Source organism: Scardinius erythrophthalmus, assembly GCF_964197995.2.
Source record: "Scardinius erythrophthalmus genome assembly, chromosome: 21".
NCBI lineage: Eukaryota > Metazoa > Chordata > Actinopteri > Cypriniformes > Leuciscidae > Scardinius > Scardinius erythrophthalmus.
The window spans coordinates 2,631,239-2,656,243 of NC_138241.1; the positions used below are offsets into that span (position 1 = coordinate 2,631,239).

At 44.6% G+C, this 25,005-nt stretch overlaps 1 protein-coding gene across 1 annotated transcript in view; it reads left to right on the plus strand.

The window, feature by feature from the left end:
• The window catches only part of pcsk2 (proprotein convertase subtilisin/kexin type 2), a 75,187-nt gene that overhangs the window by 43,742 nt on the left and 6,440 nt on the right, over positions 1–25,005 (plus strand). Inside the window, exons 9-11 of the mRNA XM_081350921.1 lie at positions 2,969–3,184; positions 16,144–16,244; positions 22,830–23,057. Coding sequence (XP_081207047.1) covers positions 2,969–3,184; positions 16,144–16,244; positions 22,830–23,057 — 545 coding nt within the window. The remainder of the gene's footprint in view (positions 1–2,968; positions 3,185–16,143; positions 16,245–22,829; positions 23,058–25,005) is intronic.

Here is a 25,005-nt window from a genome sequence, read left to right on the forward strand (position 1 = left end):
CACTAGTGGCAGTAAAACACCAACAACTTTTATTCCTTTTCACACAAATTATGATTACAGGAGCAGATTGTCAACTTATAAATATTTATTTTTACATGCTTAAATGCACAATACTGTGTTATGACTAAGGCAAACCCCTAATATTGAACTAATCGTTAGTCGACCAGAAGAGGTTTAGTCAACCAAAAACTGTATTAGTCGGTTAGTCGCAGAAAAAAAAAAAAAAACTTGTGGTGAAGTCACACAGTCCGTGAGGGACAGATCGTTAAAGGGTAACTTTCACCAAAATGTAACCTATAGGGTCTTTTTGTTAATCTACCCGAGTCAAACTTTCGTGTAAAAGCATAATTAGAATGCATCAAAATTGCTATTTTTAAAACACTAAGAAGGCTCGACACAACATGAAACCCTGCTGGAAGTATCACCAGGGGCTCTACACATGAACTCCAGCATTGACTACATTGTTTGTGTACACAAAGTTTACAAAAAAGAAAGATTTTGAACAACTCACTGTAGCTGTGTCCGCCAGCATTTTGTCAGTCAAAAGTAGTCAATCTCCAAATGCAACGTAACATGAGGATAGTAAAGATGGAAAGCTCCTAAAGCTTGTTTCCATATAAATTCACGGATCATTTTTTATCTAAGTTATCATGCTTTTCATTGAAATTACAAGTTCATGACATTTCCTCATATGGAGTCAGTTCATTGCATTGCATTCGGAGATCGACTACTTTTGACTGACAAAATTTCAGCCACCGGAAACACTAACTGATAAAGTGAGTCGTACAAAACTTTTCTTTTTACTAAACTTTGTGTACACAAACAATGTTCTCAATGCTGGAATTCATGTGTAGAGCCCCTGGTGATACTTCGAGCAAATTTTCATGTTGTGTCGAGCCTTCTTAGTGTTTTAAATATAGTGATTTTTTATGCTATCATAGTCGTGCCCCTTTCACTCCCATTTACAAGGCATTTTGACCTAAAACGAAAATACAGTCAATCTTAAAAGTGCCGTTTCCATTCTAATTATGCTTTTACACGAAAGTTTGACTCGGGTAGATTAACAAAAAGAGCCTAGGTTCAATTTTGGCGAGAGTTACCCTTTAACGGCTGGTCCTTGTGGGAATTACATTAGTGAGCGAGAGACAAATTAATGATTAACTCTGTTTAAATGAATAAAAGAGGAGTCGATTCCTCTTGATGGAATTGATTCCAAACTTTGGAATCAAGGAATCAATTATTTTCGGAATCGAAAGGGTCTACTTTTATGTGTGTAAAATAACAAGAAAAAATTGTGCCTTAGTAAAATAAAGAAATCAAACAGGATGTGCTTTCTGCCGTCTCAGTCTCTGTGAACTTGAGCGTGTCAAAAAAACAACAACCCAAATCTCAGTGTATACTTGCCACACAGACATGAGAAATATATCTATAAAAAACTTGAAATGTCAAGCGATTATTAACTAATTCAAGGGGGAAACAAATATTCTCAGATTATGTAATCCGTATGAAACGTGCACATCGGGGCGTCCACTTCTGCAGAGATGACGAGACAGCATCGTTGACTTGATCTCTGCAGCTGAAAACACAGAAAACATTATCAATAAATTATTTAAATGTTCAGACAGTCTCCTTGCTGTTTTTTTCATGACACATTCATGATCATTACTTTGCAGGTGCGCTGTGGCAAGCTTTATGTGTGTGCTGGGTGCTGATTAGGCTATGTGTTATACTGTATATAATGTTTATTATTAAGATTTACAGTATGTGGCTTATTGGTTACATGGTTGCTTCAGAAAATGCATTTTTTAATCTCATGTTTGCTTTTGTTAACACTATCGGTTAAGTTTAGGGTAGGGTTTAATGTAGGTGCTACTTTATTTACAATTGCAAACCGGACATTTCATTTCCAAACTGCAGCGATATGTACAATAACCAACTTCGTAAAAAAAATTGTTAGATTCATGTTAATCTGTTTTGGGTAAAACTGAACTCACCCACTAAACGTTTAGCTTTCAAAGGGTCACGAAACTTGCTAGAAGCAACAAAATATCATTTTGTAGAAATGGTCTGATGCACTTCCTCAGCTCTAATAACGGCTTCTGAACACCACACAATTACACACCACATTTTTAATACATTGCAAGGGTGAAAACAAATTAGACTTCATTAACATCTAAGCAGTATGCTAAATGTCTAAATTGTTTTTATCCTTGCAACATATTAAAAATGTGGTGTGTAATTGTGACTTTATTCTATTACACTGTTGAGACTTTATTTCTCATATTAGCAGATAGTGCAAACTAACTACATAAATTCATGTTCATTAGTCACATTTGACGTTGGGAACATCAGAAGAACATCAGAAGCTAAATTAGTCATTTTCAAAAGTCTCAATTATCCTAAAAAGTAAAGTCATAATTCAGAGATATTCTGTAGCGATTGCAAAATGTAAAGACACCATCTTATTTTCCTTATTTGTTTACTCCAAAGAGGCTGGTGCCCAGAGGTCTTGAAGGACCATAATCGGTCTTCACTGTGTTAGCGTAGTAAAATAACCACCTACTGTTCAAATAACAATAATCAAGTAACCTTTTAAGATCGCAATTGCACTGTACAAATTTCCTCCTCTCAGATGCCTGCCACTATAAAACCCAAAGACTAAAGAAAAGAGCGCTCTTGCGTTCAGCTAAAAGCATCAAAATTATATGTTCAGACAAGAATCGTACACACAATGCCTCTGCTTGAATCATCTACACTCAGAGGAGAGCTTGTAGTCTTTAAAAGGTCTTGAAACGCCTCTCTGATGTCTCTGTTGAATTACTTTTGGTTATGTGAGTGTAATTTGTATGATAAATTGAGTAAATCTCAAAGGCCCTTAAAGAAAAATGTCAAAGAGAGTTGACTGCTCTTTATTGAGCTGTAGCAGGCGCGAGTACGGGTCTTAATCGTGCCGCTTTGTGTCCAACAGGGCAGAGGTGGGAAAGGCAGCATCTATGTGTGGGCCTCCGGAGACGGTGGTAGCTATGACGACTGTAACTGCGATGGATACGCCTCCAGCATGTGGACCATCTCCATTAACTCGGCCATCAATGATGGACGCACTGCACTCTATGATGAAAGCTGCTCCTCCACCCTAGCCTCCACCTTCAGCAATGGCCGTAAACGAAACCCTGAAGCTGGCGTGGTAAGTGAGTGTGTGTGTGTGTGTGTGTGTGTGTGTGTGAGTGGGTAAGAGAGAGCGTGTGTGTGTAAGTGTTAGTGTTAATGTTTGTGTTTGTGTGTGTGTGTGTGTGTGTGTGTGAGTGTATGAGTGAGTGTGTGTTTGTGTGAGAGTGTGAGAGTGTGTGTGTGTGTGGGGGGGTGTCCTGGTAAACCCTACATTATGTCCCCACAGAGATGGCAATATCCAAAATCCTTGTCCTTGTGGGGACATTTTTTGCTCCCCATGAGGAAAACAGCTTGTAAAAATTAATTCATAAGTTCACACATACATGAAATCAGATATAGTAATTTATGCGGATTTGGCGTGCTGTCCGGTGGAGGGCCGAATTCAGAGTACTCCCCCCTTTTGACTGGGATTGAAAACCAGCCATGAGTGAGGTGATGGGGTGGTGGAGGAATGCTGTGGAAGGGAACGAGACGCTGCATCGATGACGCTTTGGGAACGCCTCTGCGTGAATGTGTGAACTATGGTTACAGTCGTATCCTGAGACGTTGCCTTTCGTGGAAACTCTCGCTGCGTCTATGATGCTTTGGGAACGATAATGCCCAAAGATGTACTTAAAGTGCCTGTCCGTGTGAAACTGTGGGACATCTAAGACATGAGCACCTGTGGACCTGGGGCAGCATCCAGGTTCAGGCTGTAAAACCTTATGAATGTGAGTGGAGACAACCAACCCGCCGCATCACAAACTTTTTGAAGGATACACCCGAAATTAAGGTCTTGGAGGCCACCATACATCTAGTAGAGGTAGCTCTGACAGCCAAAGGTGACGGCTGACTAGAGACCTCATAGGCAAGAGAGATAGCCTTGACTATCCACTTGCTGACTGTCTGCTTTGAAGCAGGAATCTCCTTTTTATGCGATCCAAAACAGAACAGTTGATCAGATTTCCTCTACAGGGCAGCTCTGTGGACATATGTATCCAGCGCTCTAACTGGACAAACAAGGTTCAGCTTTTCCTGGTCCTGATCTCTGAAAGGAAGAGGGCAGAAGGCTTGCAAAACGATAGACCGATGTATAAAATGATAAAACGATGTATGTTGGTCGGCACCTTAGGGACCGGTTTAGGTTAGAGGTTTAGGGTTGAGGAATTCCTTGCAAACTCAAGGCATGTGGATACCAATAAGGCCTGAAGATCTCCTAATCTTTTAAGAGTAGATGTGGCTGGAAGGAATACTGTTTTTAAATTCAGAAACTTTTCTGGAACCATATCAAGGGGCTCGAAGGGAGCCGCCGATAAGCCTTCTAAAACAATAGCCAAGTCCCAAGCAGGAACCCTGGTACGAACTGTAATAACATGTTATTAGAGGGTTCCTCCCTATATATACACAACCCAAAGGGACATGGTAAGCTGCAATGGCTGCCACATAAACCTTTAATGTGGAAGGGGATAGCCCAGCAGAAAAACGATCTTCTAGAAACTCTAGCACTGGACCAACCAGGCAGTTACCTGGATCCCACTTTCACATTCTGCAACAAGAAGGGAAGACTTTCCACTTCAGGGTGTAACGTTTCCTCGTGGATGGTGCTCTGGAGTGAAGCATGACCCCTCCAGAGCTCAACCTCGGTTGAGAGACTTGAGTCTATGAGTTGGGCTCCCTCAGAGGCCAAACCCACAGGTTTCATATCTCTGGGTGGGGGTGAAGGATCGTGTCCCCTGTCTGAGACAGAAGGCCCCTCCTGACCGAGAGCCGTCGAGGAGAGAACTAGGTCCGAGAACCATATTCGGCTCGGCCAGTACGGTGCTAATAGAAATAGATTTACTCCGTCCTGACACACCTTCTCCAGAACTCCTGGGAGCAGAGCAATCTGGGAAAAAGTGTACACACGTAGCCTCGGCTATACCATAACATCCAGTCCCGGGGTGTGTGTGAGGGAGAACCAAAGTGGACAGTGCATCATGTCCTGAGATGCAAACAGATCCTCTTCCGCTTGGCCGTAAATATATATGTATATACTGTGTATATGCTCCACCAACTCAGGGTGAAGTCTCCATTCCCCGGGCCTCGGCACCGTGAGGAAAGCTAGCTTAAACACTTTCCTCAAAATGTGACAGGCGGGAGCGGAGCGTGCGAACGGCAGAGCATGATATACTCCCAAATACATAACAAACAAGTCATTTGTATCCCCGCCCATAAGGAAGCGAGGGCAGGGAGAAGCACGACTTGAATGTCTTGTTTTTCGCCATTACTTTGTGTTTTGTGTACTGCACCATAATGGGACAGACAACAATAAATAAGACACACAGTTTGACACAGAGCACTTGCTGAGGCAAAGAAGCTAACGGCGGTCTTTCCAGATGTCATTTTTACTTTCCTGGATGTGACGTAACCCACCCGTGATGTTCCGGCTCACCTTTAGGACTAGTAGTCACACGTATTTCAGACGCAATCACGCAGAGGCGTTCCCAAAGCGCCATTGACGCCTCGAAAGGGAACCAATGTTTTTAACATTATAATACATAAATATTCATTGTTACACCTTTAGAAAGTATAATGCATTAAAACGCATGACAAACAACCAATTTCAGATGTAACAAGGAATCTGCAAATATTACAGTACATTTTAACTTATTAACTTATTTATGAAAAGATATAATGCATTAAGCATTTATTATGAATACCATAATACATTATACATAAATACATCAAATAAAGTGTTAGCATTGTTTATAATTTTATGTTTTATGATTATGTATGATTTTTATAATAATGGCAGAATTATTCCAACATATTATCATAATTTGTATTACATTTATTACATATACTATTTTTAAATTACATTTATTTCAACATTACTACCATTAATAACTTCTTTCTTATTCTTATTCTTTCGTTGCCATTTTATTGTCTCTATATTCTTATCTGTTTTTTTCTTATTTTTATCACAAAAACAAATGAAAAATGTGTTGCTGCGTAAGGCAATGAAGTGTGGGATATATCCGTCCTCGTTTTGTGATGTTGAGTCTTATCCTGCCTCGACATTTTTACAACAAGATTGAATTTGGTGCTCAAGAGAGTGCTGTTCATACAGTAGGTGCTTTAAAGTATCTTTTTGAAATGCAATCCCTTATTGTGCAGTGTGATAATACAGAGTATGACAGTGATAACATGATGGAAAGTTAATTGTTTCATGCATTTTGTGTCTGAACAATGACTCGAAAGTGGAATTGAAGGCATGCATTCAGCTAGGAACTTCAGAGCATATCTGCAGCATAATCAGAGCATAATCAGAGCATAATCTGCAGACTCGCAGAAAGGATCTGAGATAAAGACTGTGGTTAGTCTGTCAGAGGTGATCCTGTCAATGTAAAGGAGGGAATTGGCTTGTGTCAGTCTGGATTCAGTCAGGGCGATCAGGGTTGCTGTGGTTTGGTGTTGTGAGCCACCAGCTTATCACTTCACTCTTATTCAACAATGAGCGGCAGAAATGAAACCAAAATAAAGGGGAATATTATTACTGAATAACTTAAATTTTGATCTGTTCCTTACATAAAACTATTGTGTGAGTTTAGAAGAAATGTATTTTTATGTTACTGCCATCTTTTAAACATATATATATATATAATAAAGAAAACAAACAGGATGCTGCTTTCTGTCATCCCAGTTACCTTTCCTTAAAGTTTGTGGAGCACTTATAGGCACTTACAGCGTATAGGTTCTTGCGTGCCATCTGAATGCTTGTTTTGGGTTGGTGTGTAGACCGTCTCTTCTTTTTCTGCTCTGTTTCCTGTTGTGGCGGTTTACAAACAGTGTTGCATTACCGCTCACCCCCCCCCCCCCCCTTCTGGACTGGAGTGTGGATCGCCTGTGACTGACTGTATTCATCGTCTGACTGTATGCACTGAACCGTGACGCCCGTAGCGTGACGATTCGGGACGAATACATGTGCCATTACACACACACACACACACACACACACACACGCAGTTTTTCTATCTTTGTGAGGATGTTCTCTCCATAGACGTAATGATTGTTATACTGTATAAACTGTATTTTCTGTCCCCTACCCCTACCCTTACCATACCCCTACCCTGGACCCTACCCATCTTTTTGCATTTTTACATTTTCAAAAAACATCATTTAGTATATTTATTAGCCCATTTCCCTCCAATGTTGGTGATCTCAGGTATTACTATCCTTGTGGGGACATTTGGCATCTACATTGTAATGTGGGGACTTTCCATAGACTTAGGCATAATAATTGTTATGCTGTTCAACTGTATATTCTTTCCCCTACCTCTAAACCTCTAAATCGCAGAAAACTTACATTTGTATTTTTTGTGCATTTTTACATTTTCAAAAATATCACTTTGTATGATTTATAAGCTGTTCCCTTTCGTCAGCAGGGAACTCCGACGCCTCGTCGGGGGAGTTCCCCTGACGAATTGGGATCACGCCAGGGATCCAACCACCTTCGAGAGAGTTAACAACGAGCCAATGAAAGAGAAACTGAATTGGCATGCAATATTTGCATTCCGCGGCCCGCCTACCAGCGCGGGTATAAAAGGCGGAAGTAAACATTGCGCAATGCTTATCGCCTCGGAGCCGAACAGATTGCTTTGTGCTGCTGTTTTCCGCCTGAGAAGTGAAGCGTTTTCAACGAGTCTCTTCGGGAAGAGTCCTCTCTGGTGCCGGTGTGACAGCCTCGTCAGTGATCGCCGCTTCTGCCAGCTGTGAAAAAAAAAAAAAAAAAAGCCGTTTTCACGGCTGGTATTTGAGTGCCCACACGGGCTTGCAGTTTCCCCGTGTGTGGCCGCGGTGGGTCCCTGAGTGCTTCGGCACTGAAAGAGAGGTTCTCTCTCTTTCCTAAAAGAGTTTTGGGCGACCTGCTTCTTTGTCTACGTGACAAAGATGTCATCTCGCCCGCGTGTTTCTGGATGCGGTAGACTTCTGTCTCAGGGTGATGGTCACAAACACTGCGTCTCGTGCTTGGGCTTAGCGCACGCAGAGGCAGCGTTTGTGAACGAGTCATGTTCTCATTGTGGGAACATGACTCTGGCGACGCTCCGCTCGAGACTTCGAATCCTTCTGCAGAAAGTTGCTGAGGGTGTCCCTTCAGTCTACACCCGATCTAGTTCGTCGGCTGGTTCAGTTCAGCAGGCGACTACTTCGGCTGTGGCTGTTGGTGAGCGTATGAGGGTTTCAGTGCGGACTACCTCGCCAGGTGAAAGATCCTCACGAGGCTCCCACTCCTCTGTAGCGCCGTTGCCATCGGTGCCCCCGTTGGAGCCGCTGGTGCCGCCCCGTGCGGTTCCGGTTGTTTCCTTCGGGGCGCCACCTGAAGATGCGATGTCTATCGCTGCATCGGAGGGAGAGCGGTCATCCTCAGGTGACGACTCGGCGGGTCTACCCCCTTCGGGTGTGGTGGCTGCGGCCAAGCCGGATCCTGAGCTGGCCGCTATGCTTGCCCGGGCGGCCGCGAATGTCGGGCTCGTGTGGAACCCCCCACCGTGTCCCGAACCTTCGCGGCTTGATGATTGGTGTATCGGGGCGGGTCGCGCTGGTTCTCAGCGTCCCGCTCCGGTCCCTTTCTTCCCGGAGGTGCATGAAGAGGTGACGAGGTCATGGATGGCACCCCTGACTGCCAGACATAGATCAACTCACCCCTCCTCCCTCACCACTTTGGATGGTGGAGCGGTTAAGGGATACGAGGGAATCCCCCCGGTGGAGCGGTCAGTAGCGATGCAGCTGTGTCCGAAAGCCGCTTCCACTTTGCGGGGTGCCCCTTCACTCCCCTCCCGCGCCTGTAGGTTCTCCTCTGGTCTAACCGAGAAGGCCTACACGGCGTGTGGAGAAGCCGCTTCCGCCCTGCATGCCATGGCGTTGCTTCAGGTCCACCAGGCCAAGGCGCTTCATGACATGCAGCAAGGTGGTCCCGACCCAGGGGTGCTGCAGGAGCTGCGTGTGGCGACGGACTTCGCCCTCCGGGCGACGAAAGTCACCGCACGTTCTCTGGGACGGGCGATGTCCACTTTGGTGGTCCAGGAGCGCCACCTCTGGCTTACCCTCGCGGATATGCGGGATTCAGAGAAATCCAGATTTCTAAATGCTCCCATATCCCGAGGGGGCCTTTTCGGCGACTCGGTGGGGGACTTCGCCCAAGAGTTCTCCGCCGCCCAAAAGCAGTCTGAGGCGCTTCGGCATGTCCTGCCCAGGAAACGGACTGCTGCTGGTCCGTCTCCTGTGGCCGAAGAACCTCGGGCTGCTCGTCGCCGAGGGCGCCCTCCTGCGGCCGCCTCTGCTCCTCCTTCTGGACAGCAGTCCAACTCCAGGAGGCGGGGCGCCGGTCGTAGGGGGGCTCCCCCGCCCGCTCAGCCGCCTCCACCCCCCAAGAAGGCGAAAGGAAAGAGGCGTTCCTGAGACGGGCGACCCAGAGGACCGAGGAACTGCTCTACGGGAGGGGGCCTCTGCTCCCCTCCTTCCCCCGGAGGAGGGCCGGGTGGAAAATCTTTTGTTTGTGTCTGTTTCTGTTCCGCCACCGACCACCCGGTCGGTGGTACCCACAATTTCAATAAAAGAGCAGTTTCTTCCTCCTCTGGGTCATTCACGGATGAGGCTGCTGAACAAGCGGTCTCGTCCGTTAGAGAGTGGGACGACAGTGTGCGCCACCCTCGGGTCTCGCCACTCTCAGTCCCCTCTCCCCAGCTCTCAGATAGCAGTGGCGCCACCTCGGTCACGCCACTCCTCTCTGCCGCTGGGCGGGAAGGCTCGGAGACCAGCAGCCGCCCGTGGGCCTCGCTCCTCGTCTCCTCCCCTTCCCTCGCCAGGCGACAGCCCGCAGCAGAACACTCTCGGGTCTTCTCTGCCGTCTGTCCCCCGGTGGAGGCAGGTAGGTGTTGTCCAATTACACACCCAGACCCCGCTCTCGGCCGCTACGATGCCACCAGAGCCGTGTCCCTGCCCTCCACCTCGCTGCCCCTCCGCGGGTACGCCGGTCGTGCGGGTGGGCTCGTTGCGGCGGTTTCTCGGAGCCTGGTTAGAGCTCCCGAGTCCGTCGCGCTGGCTCATCCGCACCATCCGGCTCGGCTATGCAATTCAGTTTGCACGCCGGCCTCCCAAGTTCAGGGGCATCCGCTTCACCCGTGTGCGTCTAGTAGATGCTCCGGTCTTGCGGAAAGAGATCGACGTCCTGCTGGCGAAGGACGCGATCGAGCCGGTCCCTCCAGCCGATATGAGGTCAGGGTTTTACAGCCCTTACTTCATTGTACCCAAGAAAGGCGGTGGGTTACGACCAATCCTGGATCTGCGAGTATTGAATCGGGCCCTGCACAAGCTCCCGTTCAAGATGCTCACACAGAAACGCATTTTCGAGTGCATCCGTCCCCAGGATTGGTTTGCAGCGATCGACCTGAAGGACGCGTACTTTCATGTCTCGATTCTTCCTCGACACAGACCATTTCTTCGGTTTGCTTTCGAGGGTCGAGCATATCAGTACAAGGTCCTACCCTTCGGGCTGGCCCTGTCGCCCCGTGTCTTCACGAAAGTCGCGGAGGCGGCCATTGTTCCCATGAGAGAACAAGGTGTTCGCATTCTCAACTATCTCGACGACTGGCTCATTCTGGCTCACTCGCGAGATGTGTTGTGCGATCACAGGGACATGGTGCTCCGTCACCTCAGTCAGTTGGGGCTTCAGGTCAACTGGGAGAAGAGCAAACTCTGCCCCGTGCAGAGGATCTCTTATCTCGGTATGGAACTGGACTCAGTCGCTCAGACGGCGCGCCTCACAGAGGAGCGCGTCCAGTCAGTGCTCACCTGTTTCAAGTCCTTTCGAGGCAGGACAGCGGTCCCACTGAAACAGTTTCAGAGGCTCCTGGGGCATATGGCAGCCGCAGTAACGCCGCTCGGCTTGTTGCATATGAGACCGCTCCAGCACTGGCTTCACGACCGAGTCCCGAGGTGGGCGTGGCAGAGCGGCACGTTCCGGGTCAAAGTCACCCCGCACTGTCGCCAAACCTTCTCCCCTTGGTCGGATCCTGCGTTTCTACGGGCCGGAGTGCCCCTAGTCCAGGTTTCCAGGCATGCTGTGGTGTTCACAGATGCTTCTGCCAAGGGTTGGGGGGCCACGTACAAAGGGCATGCAGTCTCGGGTCTGTGGACGGGGCCCCAGCTGCATTGGCACATCAATTGCCTAGAGTTGCAAGCAGTACGCTTGGCCTTGTGTCGCCTCAAGGGGTTTCTCAGACACAAGCATGTACTGGTCCGTACGGACAGCACTGCGACCGTTGCGTACATCAACCGACAAGGTGGTCTGCGCTCCCGTCGTATGTCGCGACTCGCCTCCCACCTCCTCCTATGGAGTCAGAAGCATCTGAGGTCGCTTCGTGCCATTCATGTCCCAGGGGAGTTCAATTATGTGGCCGACGAGCTTTCACGTCAGCCTCCCCTTCCGGGAGAGTGGCGACTCCATCCCCAGGCAGTCCAGCTGATTTGGCGAATCTTCGGAGCCGCACAGGTAGACCTGTTTGCCTCTCCGGACACGACCCATTGCCAGTGGTATTACTCCCTGACCGAGGGAACTCTCGGCACGGATGCCCTGGCACACAGCTGGCCCCGGGACTTACGCAAATATGCGTTCCCCCCAGTGAGCCTTCTTGCACAGACACTGTGCAAGGTCAGGGAGGACGAGGAGCAGGTCCTTTTGGTGGCCCCGTATTGGCCAACCCAGACTTGGTTCCCAGAACTCATGCTCCTTGCGACAGCCCCTCCCTGGCCGGTTCCTCTGAGGAAAGACCTTCTCTCTCAGAGACGGGGCACTCTATGGCACCCGCGTCCAGACCTCTGGAAACTCCATGTCTGGTCCCTGGACGGGACGCGGAGGTTCTAGATGGCCTGCCACAGGCAGTGGTAGATACCATCTCTTCAGCTAGAGCCCCCTCTACGAGGCGCCTCTATGCTCTGAAGTGGAACCTGTTCGTCGGCTGGTGTTCTTCCCACGGGGAGAACCCACGAACTTGCCCGATCAGAGTCGTGCTCTCCTTCCTACAACAAGGGTTGGAGCGAAGGCTGTCTCCCTCCACCCTTAAAGTGTATGTGGCCGCAATAGCCGCACATCACGATGTAGTTGAAGGTAAGTCCGTGGGGAAGCACGACCTGGTCATCAGATTCCTCAAGGGTGCTAGGAGGCTAAATCCACCTCGCAACTTGCACCCTGTACCCTCTTGGGACTTAACTTTAGTGCTTAGAGCACTTCAAAGTCCTCCTTTTGAGCCTTTGCTGTCAGTCGAGCTTAATATCCTGTCCATTAAGACAGCGCTCCTGTTAGCATTGGCTTCCTTCAAGAGGGTAGGGGATCTGCAGGCATTTTCGGTCGACGAATCGTGCCTAGAGTTCGGGCCTGGCCTTTCTCAGGTCATATTGAGACCCAGGCTCGGATATGTGCCCAAGGTTCCTACCACTCCCTTCGCGGACCAGGTAGTGAACCTGCAAGCGCTGCCCCAGGAGGAGGCAAACCCAGCCCTAGCTTTTCTCTGTCCCGTCCGGGCCCTCCGGGTTTATATAGACAGAACACAAAGCTTTAGGACCTCAGATCAGCTCTTTGTTTGTTACGGAGGCCAGCAGAAGGGGAAGGCTGTCTCCAAGCAGAGGTTAGCCCACTGGCTAGTGGATGCTATCACCAGGGCTTATGAGTCCCAGGGTGAGCCATGCCCACCTAGGTTGCGGGCTCACTCCACTAGGAGTGTTGCCGCTTCCTGGGCTCTGGCACAAGGCGCCTCGCTAACAGACATTTGTAGAGCTGCGGGCTGGGCGACACCGAACACGTTCGCTAGGTTTTATAGCCTACGTGTGGAACCGGTTTCCTCCCGAGTACTCGCTACGGCCAGTAATTAGAGGGAATAGGTGTGTCGGCTTGCGACGCCATTCCGTGAGCGGATACGTGCGTCTTTATGCTCCGTTGGTTACCCAACAAACGGCTAACCTCGTGAGTTCCTCCATCACCCCTCCGGTGCCAGGCGTTGCGGACCGCCCGGCACCAGGTCTGCTACCTTCAGTAAGGAGTTGCTAGTAGACTGGGTGTTCTTTCCAGTGGTCCCTGCGGCGACCCATTATTGCCACGTGCATTGCAGCCGTGTCTTCCCCTTGACAGACACATTCTGTCATCCCTGTTGAGTACGCTCCTCACTCCTCTGGACTGGGACTACCTTCAAGGGTTTCCATATGTTTCACTACCCTACGTGGTTAGTACATGTGTGTATTTGAGGGCCTTCCTCTAGGCTGCCTCAGCTTCCGCAGCGTTCCCCCCTATTATATCCTTGGGGTCGGGCACGCTTTCCCAGTGTTATCCAATATCCACTGATTGGGTCTTGCGGAACAGCAGTGTGATTCCCTAGCTAGCTCCCGCAAAATTTTCTGGAAACTGCTGCAGGGTAGCTTAGCTGGGCGCTGGAAGGGGCCAGCACTATGGCGTTTTGGTAGGGATCCCAATTCGTCAGGGGAACTCCCCCGACGAGGCGTCGGAGTTCCCTGCTGACGAAAGGGAACGTCTCGGTTACGTATGGTAACCCTCGTTCCCTGAGTCCAGGGAACGGAGACGCCTCGTCCCGTCGCCATGTTGCTGTACCTTCGCGGAGGACTGGACACTGTTCGGCTCCTCAGCGAAAAGCATTGCGCAATGTTTACTTCCGCCTTTTATACCCGCGCTGGTAGGCGGGCCGCGGAATGCAAATATTGCATGCCAATTCAGTTTCTCTTTCATTGGCTCGTTGTTAACTCTCTCGAAGGTGGTTGGATCCCTGGCGTGATCCCAATTCGTCAGGGGAACTCCCCCGACGAGGCGTCTCCGTTCCCTGGACTCAGGGAACGAGGGTTACCATACGTAACCGAGACGTTTTCCTCACCAAAATATGTCCCCACAAGGACAAGGATTTTGTATATTAACACCTTTATGGGGACATTTTGTCCTCATAATGTAGGGTTTACCAGGACACACACACACACACACACACACACACACACACACATGGATACATCAAACAGGTTTATTACTGTAACTATGTCTTTAAAGAAGGAACATCTATATTTTTCTTAGACAATATGGTATGTATTCAAATATATTTACACAGATAAGACCCACATCAACTAACAAAGTACAAAATAATTCCCTTTTTGCTTTAATCTCATTGCTTTTTATTAAGGTTTGCTTAGATCAGTCAAAATTGGTCACAAGTACAAACTTCCATCCATCAAATATTGATGGTTCTTTCATCTCCTGCCTTTGATAGATCATGAAATGCCGGGCAACTCCAGTGACTCCATTATCTCAAAGTGTTGTGTTGACGAATAAAGCTTTGAGATTTTGCAGGGTATTCCTCATTACACTCAGCCTAACCAAGAGCTTCATTACAAGTTCTGTTTGTGATCGACAGAGTTGGGAAGAATTCAGAATTTATGATTTGGCTTCTATTCAGTGGATGAACTGGAATATGAATCAGCAACAACAAAAAGGATGATGAATTGGAATTTACTGAATTTCATTTAAACAAATTGAACTGTCACGCAAAAGAGGAATTTCATTAGTACAACACAACAACAAATGGTCAAAAACAAATGATTTATTCGGCTGTTCTACCTTGTACGCTCTCTTCATACTGTTTTAACTCTTTTGTGTTCTTCCACCATAGTCCTGGTCACGTTTGGTCTTTGAGTTGGACTTTGAGATAGTTTTGCACTGTTCCCAGTTCAGTTTTCTTTGTCTCTGTTCATTTGTCTCGTACGCTGCGTTCGAATTCGCATACTGCAGTAGGAAATAAATTTGGTTTGAAACTTATTTCGCGACTGTTAAAAAATTCAGACATAATACATCTGCCATGTTGTCATTGTCATGTGACCTTTCAGCGTCAGTTGCGTCGCTTCACTGTCATTCATAAATCCTCTCCTGTGGCCTCATGGGATAGAAAATGTCCATCGTATGCACACTGAAGTTACTTTTAGTGCTGGGCAACGATTAATCGCATCCAAAATAAAAGTCTGTGTTAATTTATGTGTGTGTACTGTTTTCTAATTATTTTGTACGTATAAATACACACATATGCATGTTTTTATTTAAAAAAATATTTGCATGTATATACTGTAAATATATTTATACTGTCATGATTCTGTTATCTCATCTTGTTATCTTTATTGTATCATCGCCGTCACCTGTTTCCCTCATTAGTTTCTCCCTATTTAATCCTCTTGTGTTTTCTGTCCTGTGTCGGTTCATTGTGAATACTGCTGTGATGTTACTCTGTGAATCTTGCCTGTGCTATTATTTCATGTGAGTCATTGCAATATAGTTCCTGTGAGTATCCTGTCTTTGTTACGAGTCCTGTGAAGATCCTGTTTGTGTATTTTCTGTTAGTTCGTGTCTAGACTTCTGTCAAGTTTATAGTCTAGTTAGTATCCTCAGTCTTGTCTTGTTTTACCCCATTGTGGGCTTTATTTTCCCCTTTTTGCCTATAATAAATCGTGTTTAGTGTACTTTATCTGTGCCTGGGTTCTCCTTCCTCATCATAACATATACATAATTTAAATTATATATAAATATAAATATTTAATATGTTATTTACTACACAATTTTTTCTTAAATATATACATGCATGTGTGTGTATTTATATATACAAAATAATTATACACATACACACACATATATATTTTGTAAACACAAACTTTTATTTTGGATGTGATTAATCACGATTAATCTTTTCCCAGCACTAGTTACTTTACATAATGAGTCATTTAGCCTATAATGAAAATTCACATTGTTATTGTATAATAATTAAAACATATTGTTATATATAACATTGAAACAGAAATTTGCATCATGTTTGCTATCTCAAATTCAACTGAATTAGAATATCAAAGGCATTTTTTACAGTGTAATTAGGATATCTTTGGCAGTAATGTTTAATTAAGATGTTCTCTTTGTCTGTGTGTCTCCAGGCCACCACGGATCTGTATGGAAACTGCACACTGCGTCACTCGGGCACATCTGCCGCTGCCCCCGAGGCTGCTGGAGTGTTTGCCTTGGCATTGGAGGCCAAGTATGTACACTTCTGTTTTCCAGCGTACAGCTCTGATGAGTAGTGAGCTCCTATGAAAGATTTATGAAACAATAAGGCAGCTTGCGTACACACGGTGCTGGCAGACTCCAGCTGAGATCGTAGATTACTGCTGACAAGGTTTGTGTCAGAGCAGCAACACAAGCACAACTCTGGCTTTAAAAAGTCTTGCCTCATGCATGATTGATAGCCTTTTAACACCAAAATGGTGCTGATGCCATAGCTAAACCTGCATTCCCAATAAATTGAGAGTTGAATGATGATGTTATTGCATAACCTGCCAACAAAGAAACATTCTGTTCATTTGTTCCTTTATTTATAAGTCTTGCTACTCGTTTTGAAAACGTATTGCATCTAAAGAAATTGGATTTTGCATCTTCATGCCTTAAATGTCAATTTTAACATTGTACATTTGGAGTGCTGTCAATAGAGAACAACGACAAAAATCGGTGTTGCCTACACCGAGTTATTCTATTTTTTAAATTTGCACCCTGTTGACTTCAATGGGGCAAGTACTAAACCTGCTTTTAGCCTCTTAACATCCTTGATGTGTCATTACAAGTGCACAGAAAATGTGAGTGATTCCTTTAGAGTTAACACGGGTGAATCTGACTGCAGTAGATGTGAAAGATATTAATAAAAATTATGTTTATTCAGCCAGCGCACATACCTGTATTTACATCCTGTTTTCGGTTGAAGTCCAAAGAAGTCGATTGTCGAGTTCACGCGCATAGGTTTAGTTACCTATGATCACGCGCGTGAACTCGACAATCGACTACTGTGGACTTCGACCGAAAACAGGATGTTAAGAGGCTAAAAGCTGGTTTAAAACTTGCCCCATTGAAGTCAACAGGGTGCAAATTTTAAAAAGAGGATAACACGGTGTAGGCAACACTGATTTTTGTCGTTGTTCTCTGTATTGACAGCACTCCAAATGTACAAAAAAATTAGCTCAATGTTAAAATTTACCGGAGCTCTCCTTTAACTCTTTGTTTTAAAAAGATGACAGACTTTAAACAAAAAAACAAAAAGATGTATTCTAGCTTCATTCATTCTTTTTATCAACACTTGAATGTGGGGAAGTTAAAAAAAAAAGTCCATCAACACCCCCAAAGCTTCAGTCGTTTCCTCTTCATGGGTTCAACGTTTCATTCAGTATTGTTAGTGAGTTTTGATTGGTATGCTTTTGAATGTTTGACGTTCACGTTAGCTTACATGAACGTATGCAATGCTTCTATCGCTCGTTTCTGCTTCTTCTTCGCTTGTTTTTGGATTTGAACATTGTGTACTATTTCAGAAGATGTGTAATAGCGCCCCCTACAGTATTACAGTGAAAACATGGATTGCCAGAATAAGCTGTTATAAGTTAATTGTACTTGAAATAAACAGAAAAAAAATAAAAATAAAGTAGTCGGAGCAGCTGTGCAACATGACAAAGATACACAATACTTTTCTTCAGCGTAAATGTGTGGTACAGTGTGAGATTGGGCTCTGGCACCAGCACTGTTACTCAGTTGGTGGAGAACAGGTATCACTGTTCATTTCTGAACCCTCGGCTGAGGCACTTAATTCCCACATACTCACAGCTGTTGATGAAGAACTGGCATGAATATTGCTGATCGCCTCATGAAAAAGAAATCAAAAATCATTTTTGGTTCAAGCCAAAAATAACCCTGTTTCAATGAATGCCGGGGAACAAATCATATTTGGACTGTATCTGGTACTTCAGGCTCATTAGAAGGGTGTGGGACTCACTGTGTTGGCTGTCGTCTCTCACTCCTGTGCAGTTATTAACCCTTTCCCTGCCATTGACAGTGTTTCCATGTTTTCACTGTTACACAGTAAGCAACAAGCAACAGAAGCATTGCTTACGCACATGTTAACTAACGTGATCATCAAACATTCAACAGCATATCAAAAATTAAATGTTGAACCCATGAAGGGAAAACAACTGTGAAGCTTTAAGACACAATCCACTCCATCTGTGTTTTGATTATCATTCTGAATCCCAAGATTATTATATAATAATTATTATTATTATAATAATATTGCACAACTTTCCTGGACTTGGTTCACTCTTCGTTATCTCAGTTGTTGTTTTCACTGAATGCTCACCTTGTGTCTTATCAATCTGTCTGTTGTAATTTAGATATATTTTTAAGATGGAAGAATGTGGTTTTACAGATGCTAGAAATGTGGCTTTCAAATAAAAGATTGGTATCAGAGAGCACACCCAGGTTCCTAACCAATGACGAAGACTTCACAGATCAGCCATCAAGCGTTAGACAGTACTCTCTAGGTTAATATAGTACGTGCAGAGGTTTTTGGTCCAATAGTTAAAACTTCTGTTTTTTTTTTTTTAGAAGTATTATGGGAGTACTAGTCAGCTATTTTTTATATAAGCTATGCATTCCATTAATTTTGTTTCGTCTGGGCGTGAAGAGATTTAGAGCTGAGTATCATCGGCATAACAGTGATAACTAATGCCATGCTTCCTAATGATATCTCCTAATGGTAGCATGTACAGAGTGAACAGCAGCGGTCCTAGCACTGAGCCTTGTGGTACACTGAACTTATGATCGATATGACAGCTCTTCATTTACTGCTACAAATTGATAAATTGATAAAATGAAAGAAAAAAAATACAGGTTAATCGTAATAAGAAACAAACACATAATAGAAAGCAGGATCTGGGGCAGAATCTGGGGCTCTTCTCATTGAGAACGGCAGGAATCACAGATAAAGCAATTGCCTTAAGTGAGCAGAAATGAGGAACAAACAGAATGCAAAAAGAGTAGCCAGAACTAATACTTTAGTGGAGATGAGGAGCAAGTTAAAAATACAAATGAAGAATGTCACAGTTACTGACATAACCTTTGTACCCTGATGGAGGGAGCAGAGACTTTAGATCAAGTGATGACATTAAGACTCTCAAGTATGACCCCTGATGTCGTCACTTGACACAATGTCGAACGTGACTGACAGAAAGGGAACTGCAGTTTCAGTGCAGTTACAGGACAAATCAGGAGGAACAGACAGAGCAGCGAGAATGAATATACTGCAACAATTAAAGAGATAAATTGCCTTGCTTGGTAATACTGCATGTAGCTGCTTAAGACTGGAATACACTACACTAATTTTGCCCAGATTTTTGCCCCGGTTTTCAGTCTGGACGAGTCAAGGCTAGTTGTGGAAAGTCAGAGCCGAAAATCGCAAAAAAAAATTATTAATTTTAAAATAATTTCTTTTTAGGAACCAAACAGACTGTAACATTTGAGACAATCAAAGAAGCAAGCTGGGAAGAGGATCCACATGCAGGGTTAGATTTATTATAATCCGAACACAAAGTAACTGACGAAAACACGGAACATGCAGAAACACACTAAATTAGGGAATGTCCATTCAACGACTGACAGAAAACAAGTGAAACAAAGGGCTATATATACACAGGCAGACGAGCTTAACAAGATAACAAGGGGGTATGGCTAATAAGGAACAACTGGGGAGACTAAACATTAAACCTACAAAGAACTGCAAAACATGGAGCAAGAAAAGAAATAACAAAAGTCCAGGGTAGGGTTGCATCAGCAGTTCATAAGTTCTTTCTTAAATTGAAACGTTAAATCTACACTAGAGGCTTAGTAACTACTAGCTAGTTTGTAACTATCTCTGTACTTTATTCTGTTGCACCATTTGTTTATAAGGCAGAACTTTGCTAGTAGGTCGTAAGCTCTCCGTAAAGTAATGCGTAGTTGCATGATATGACATTTAGCCTCGATGATCCAATTGCAGCCTCCAAATACGTAAGCAGATGTTGTGTTGAAATGCCGTGAATTTCAGTTTATCCTTAATTGTTTGCCTCACGTTACTAACGGTAAAAATAAGTTTCCATTAAATGCGATACTTGATCATGAAGAGCATAAGTGTTTTTAGATGTAAATAACATTCAGAAACTGTATTTGAAATTCAGTTAATAAGGATCAATAAATAAATATTAATACAAAAAATATAAAAAATTACGTTTATTGATTACAACTGATATTTGACATGCACAACATGGACCGAAGCACACAGTGGCATGCTGTTTAGGACGGATTCGTGTTAAAGAGCCGCTAACAAGGTATTCTTTTCACATAATGTTCTCTCTCTTAAAATTTAAGCGAGTGTAAATGTCAGCATTATCATATATGTCTAAAGAATTGAAGTCTGTCAGGTAAAAGAAGAGCTTATTGATGCAGTTCAGTCTGTCTGATATTTTATTCCAACCGTTACTCCTGATCGGAGACTGCCGTAAATATTTAGTTTATAAGTAGAGTTACGCTTCAACTAAGTTTAATGGTGCAACGCAAAAATATTTAGAAGTGCGTAAGTCGTAACTTGGTGTCCATTTACGCCAACTAGGCTAAGTTGTAACTTACGCACAGCTGGTGCAACCGACCCCAGGAACACACAAGAGAACACAGGTTGGAATCATAACACAGACAGTGATTTCAGCACCAACCGTGATAAAGGCCGGCTCATTACACTTGATTAAGAAAGCTTTGTAAAAATTAATTGGTGGGAAAGAGTCAGTTTTGCCACATCATTTCTGCTTTCATTCACACATGTCAGTAGGACTGGTGTTAATAACTGTTGACACGGCCTTTCCTGTGTAAAGTCTGTGTGTTTGCTCAGTACTAAATAATGATGTAGGTGGCAAAAGAGCAGGCCTCTTTGTTCAGCCGAAAGCAAATGCTCATTATAAACTGCAGGTTCAGTATCATGTGTTTGTATACCTGAGCAGAACCAGAAGTGTGGCTGAAGGGTTTCGTACAGTAAGGCTTCGACGTTTCACAATACACTGTTCAAGTATACTTGTAAGTACACCATTACTTACCAATGGAATAAATACTAAAATGTATTTGAAATGCATTTATTTTGTGCTAAGAATACTACAAATACATTTACATATTTATTCCCTGTAATTGTACTTTTGGTATACTAAACTGGTACACTTAGTCTGCTAAATTGGAACAACTAATTTTGTACTTGATACACTTTAGTTGTGCAGAAGTAGTGCTGAAGTTCAACTAAAGATATACTTAAGTATACTCGATTGTGCTAAAGTGGGACTATTGCAAATAAACTTACGGTACATTTGAAATATCTTGCATTTAAAGACTGATTTTATACAGAGATCACACAATCCTTATTAATACTGATATTAAAACACATTTTATGCATAATATTAGGGCATGTGCATTGTGCAATAAAGAAATACTCCAAATAAAGTTTAATTATAATTTTATATCAGTATGTCTTAATGTATGTCAATAAATATCTTAATGGATTTAAAGTATACTTAGTATGAAATAAATGTATTTTAAATCAATTTTGGTATAGGTTTTTTTTTTTTTTTACTAGGATACAAAGGTATAAAATATTAATTGGAGTTGAAATTTTGTTATATTATATGTAGCTTAAAGCTTCAGCTAAGAAAAGTAGTCCATTACCACATGAACTAGATGCAGACTACACCGCAACAATATTACAACATTAATGTATGCATTATTATTAAAATGCAATCTAAGTTACTTGTTTTCCTCTATTTTAATGTCAGCATTAAAACGAAAATTCACCCTAGTAATTTTCTAAATGCATGTTATGGATCTTATGCTGAACCACTCATCAATGCATTTGTTTCATGTTTTTTGTTTTTGTTTTGTTTTACTTGGTAATGTTCAATCAAAATGTAATACTTGGATCTGGTGAAACATCAGTCTTCTCTCTGGTGGCGTATGCAGGATTCTCCAATCATTTACTGAACTCTAAACTCCGCCCCTGCAAGCTCACGCTCATCTGCATAAACGTACGAGTGCCACGCCCACATCTCATAATCCAATCAGCAACCGATGCACAGAATCAAGTCCCGCCCTACATTTTTTCTTTTTCTTTTACACTCAGCCAATACAACATAACCATCAGGCCTCCAAGCCCTTACTACAACCAGAGACCGTTCTGTTAGATGATACAGCAGGGATGAACGATGGTTATTCAGAAATGTTTTGCTGCTGAATGCTGTGATTGATCAGAGTGAAGTATTCCTGAGAGCTGTGTAGTAATAAAATATAAACCATCACTGATATGTGATTTTAGTCTTCCTGCCCATCTCAAGGATTAATAGTCAGAGAGTAGTCAGTAAATAAGGGAAATCCACATCCGCTCTGTGCTCATCGCTCTTCATCTTGAGGAGAGGACTCATGAGAAACCATACGCGACTGTAAGGGTATTGTTGATTCGTTGAGAAATTGACTCATGAGAGCACATTTATTTTAGATTGATATGATATCTATTAGGATTGGGAGCATAAAGGAGGCTTGAATGTTTCAGATTTATGCAGTTTTTTTTCCCTGGGAAAAAAATGTGCTTCCCTTTATTTCCTTTATTTTTAGTGTCAATGCTCCTAAATTATGGAATTCACTACCCCTTACACTTCGTAATATCTCATCTATTGCTACCTTCAAGACTCAACTGAAAACACATCAATTTAACATGTACATGTTCTTATGTGTGTGTGTTTTCCTCTAGTCCGAACTTGACCTGGCGGGACTTGCAGCATCTGACAGTCCTCACGTCGAAGAGGAATAAACTGCATGACGAGGTGCACCAGTGGAGGAGGAACGGTGTGGGTCTGGAGTTCAACCATCTGTTCGGATACGGTGTGTTAGACGCCGGAGGAATGGTCAAACTCGCCCGCGAATGGAAGACCGTTCCTGAACGATTTCACTGTGTGGCTGGATCCGTGCAGGAGATACAGTGAGTACAGAAAACACACCAGAAAAGCATCCAACAAGACTACAACATGCAGTGCTGTTTGCAAACATTTTACTTCAGCAATCGGACAGTGATATTTCCAAGTGAACAGGATGATGAAGGGAGAATGAAGGGTGGTGATTGGCTGGATTGTGAGCAGTATGCATTTATTACCAGAACTGAGCCAAATGGTTGAGAAATAAAAGGGACTTGTGACGTCAGCCAAAAAGGAAAGGCCACAAAGTTGGCTCAAATTATTACATTTTGATAAAAGATTATAAGGACAAACAGGGTTTGAAATTAACTTCTTCACACACCGGCCAATTTGGCTACTAAATTTGTACGTTACTGGGCATTCAGAACTTCTACTAGCCAAAAAAAAAAAGGAAAAAAAAAGAGAAATAAATCAGATGAACTACATCACAGCTTATATATGATTTAGATGGACTGATCAATACAGAACAAAGAACATGTAGGATGCTGGAAAATAACAACATCTTTTTTGTTAACTAAATGCTTTTTTAATCTTCGCTGTTGCTTCAATGCAAATGAACAAGCGTGCCGTTATTTGTTGCATAGTGACTTGTGTGTGTTCAAGTAATCCAGATATGAGCAGATTCTGCACAATACGCTGTATTTAATATATCACTTTCCTCCCCTCGATCAGGCCGTGGCCAAAGGGTACACTGGGGTTCCCCCGGTGGAACGTTCTGTTGCGATGCAGCTGTGTCCTCAGAGCGCTTCCTCCTGTGGTGACCCAAAGCACCCCTCCAAAGCCTGTAGGTTTTCGTCGACCCTCAGAGCGAAATCCTATAGAGCTGTGGGGCAGGCCACCACCTCTTTGCATGCCATGGCCATCCTGCAGGTATATCAAGCATGGGTGCTCAGGGACATGCACAAGGGCAGGACTGACCCAGGGCTCTTTGATGAGCTGTGTGCCGCCATCGACCTCGCTCTCCGAGGGACGAAGGTGACCGCACGCTCCCTGGCCCAAGTGATGCCCACTAATGTGGTCCAGGAGAGACACCTTTGGCTCAACCTGGCCAATATGAGAGATGCCGAGTGAACTCGTTTCCTCAACACTCCCATATCCCAGGCTGGCCTCTTCGGCGCCAAGAGAACTGACACACCCTTCTCTGAGCCACCAGAGGTCTCCTCGCCACTCTCGTCCCCCATGTCGCCAGACCCCTGGCAGAGCAGGCCCCCGTGGAACGCTGGTCCTTCCCTGGCCTCCTCTGTCAGGACGCGGCAAATGACCGTGCCCCCACACCGGGATGCTATGCCTCCCATGTCCTGGCCGGTCATTCTGCCTCGCTGCCCCATTGAGGGTACATCTGTGGTTCGCATGACCCCTCTGGTACAGTTTTTTGGAGCCTGGATAGAGCTTCCCAACCTGCCCCGCTGGGTCACGAGAACCATCAGGCTCGGCTATGGGATTCAGTTCGCACGGTCTCCTCCCCTTCCGGGGAGTACGCTACACCATGGTCGGTGGCAATGCCCCTGTCATGCGTACGGAGATCGCCACCCTGCTGGCGAAGGGTGTGATCGAGACTGTCCCTCCAGCCGAAATGAAGTCCGGCTTCTACAGTCCCTACTTCATTGTACCCAAGAAAACCGGTGGGTTACGGCCAGTCCTGGACCTGCGCGTCTTGAACTGATCCCTTCACAGGCTTCCGTTCAGGATGTTGACAGCGAAACGCATTTTCAAATTCGTTCGTCCGTTGGATTGGTTTGCAGTGATCGACCTGAAGGACACCTACTTTCATGCCTCTATTCTTCCTCGACACAGACTGTTTCTACGGTTTGCTTTCGAGGGGCGGGCATATCAGTACGCGGTTCTCCCATTTGGGCTAGCCCTGTCTCCTCGCGTCTTCATGAAAATCGTCGAGGCAGCCCTTGTGCCGCTACGCCAACACGGGGTTCGCATCCTGAACTATCTCAACGACTGGCT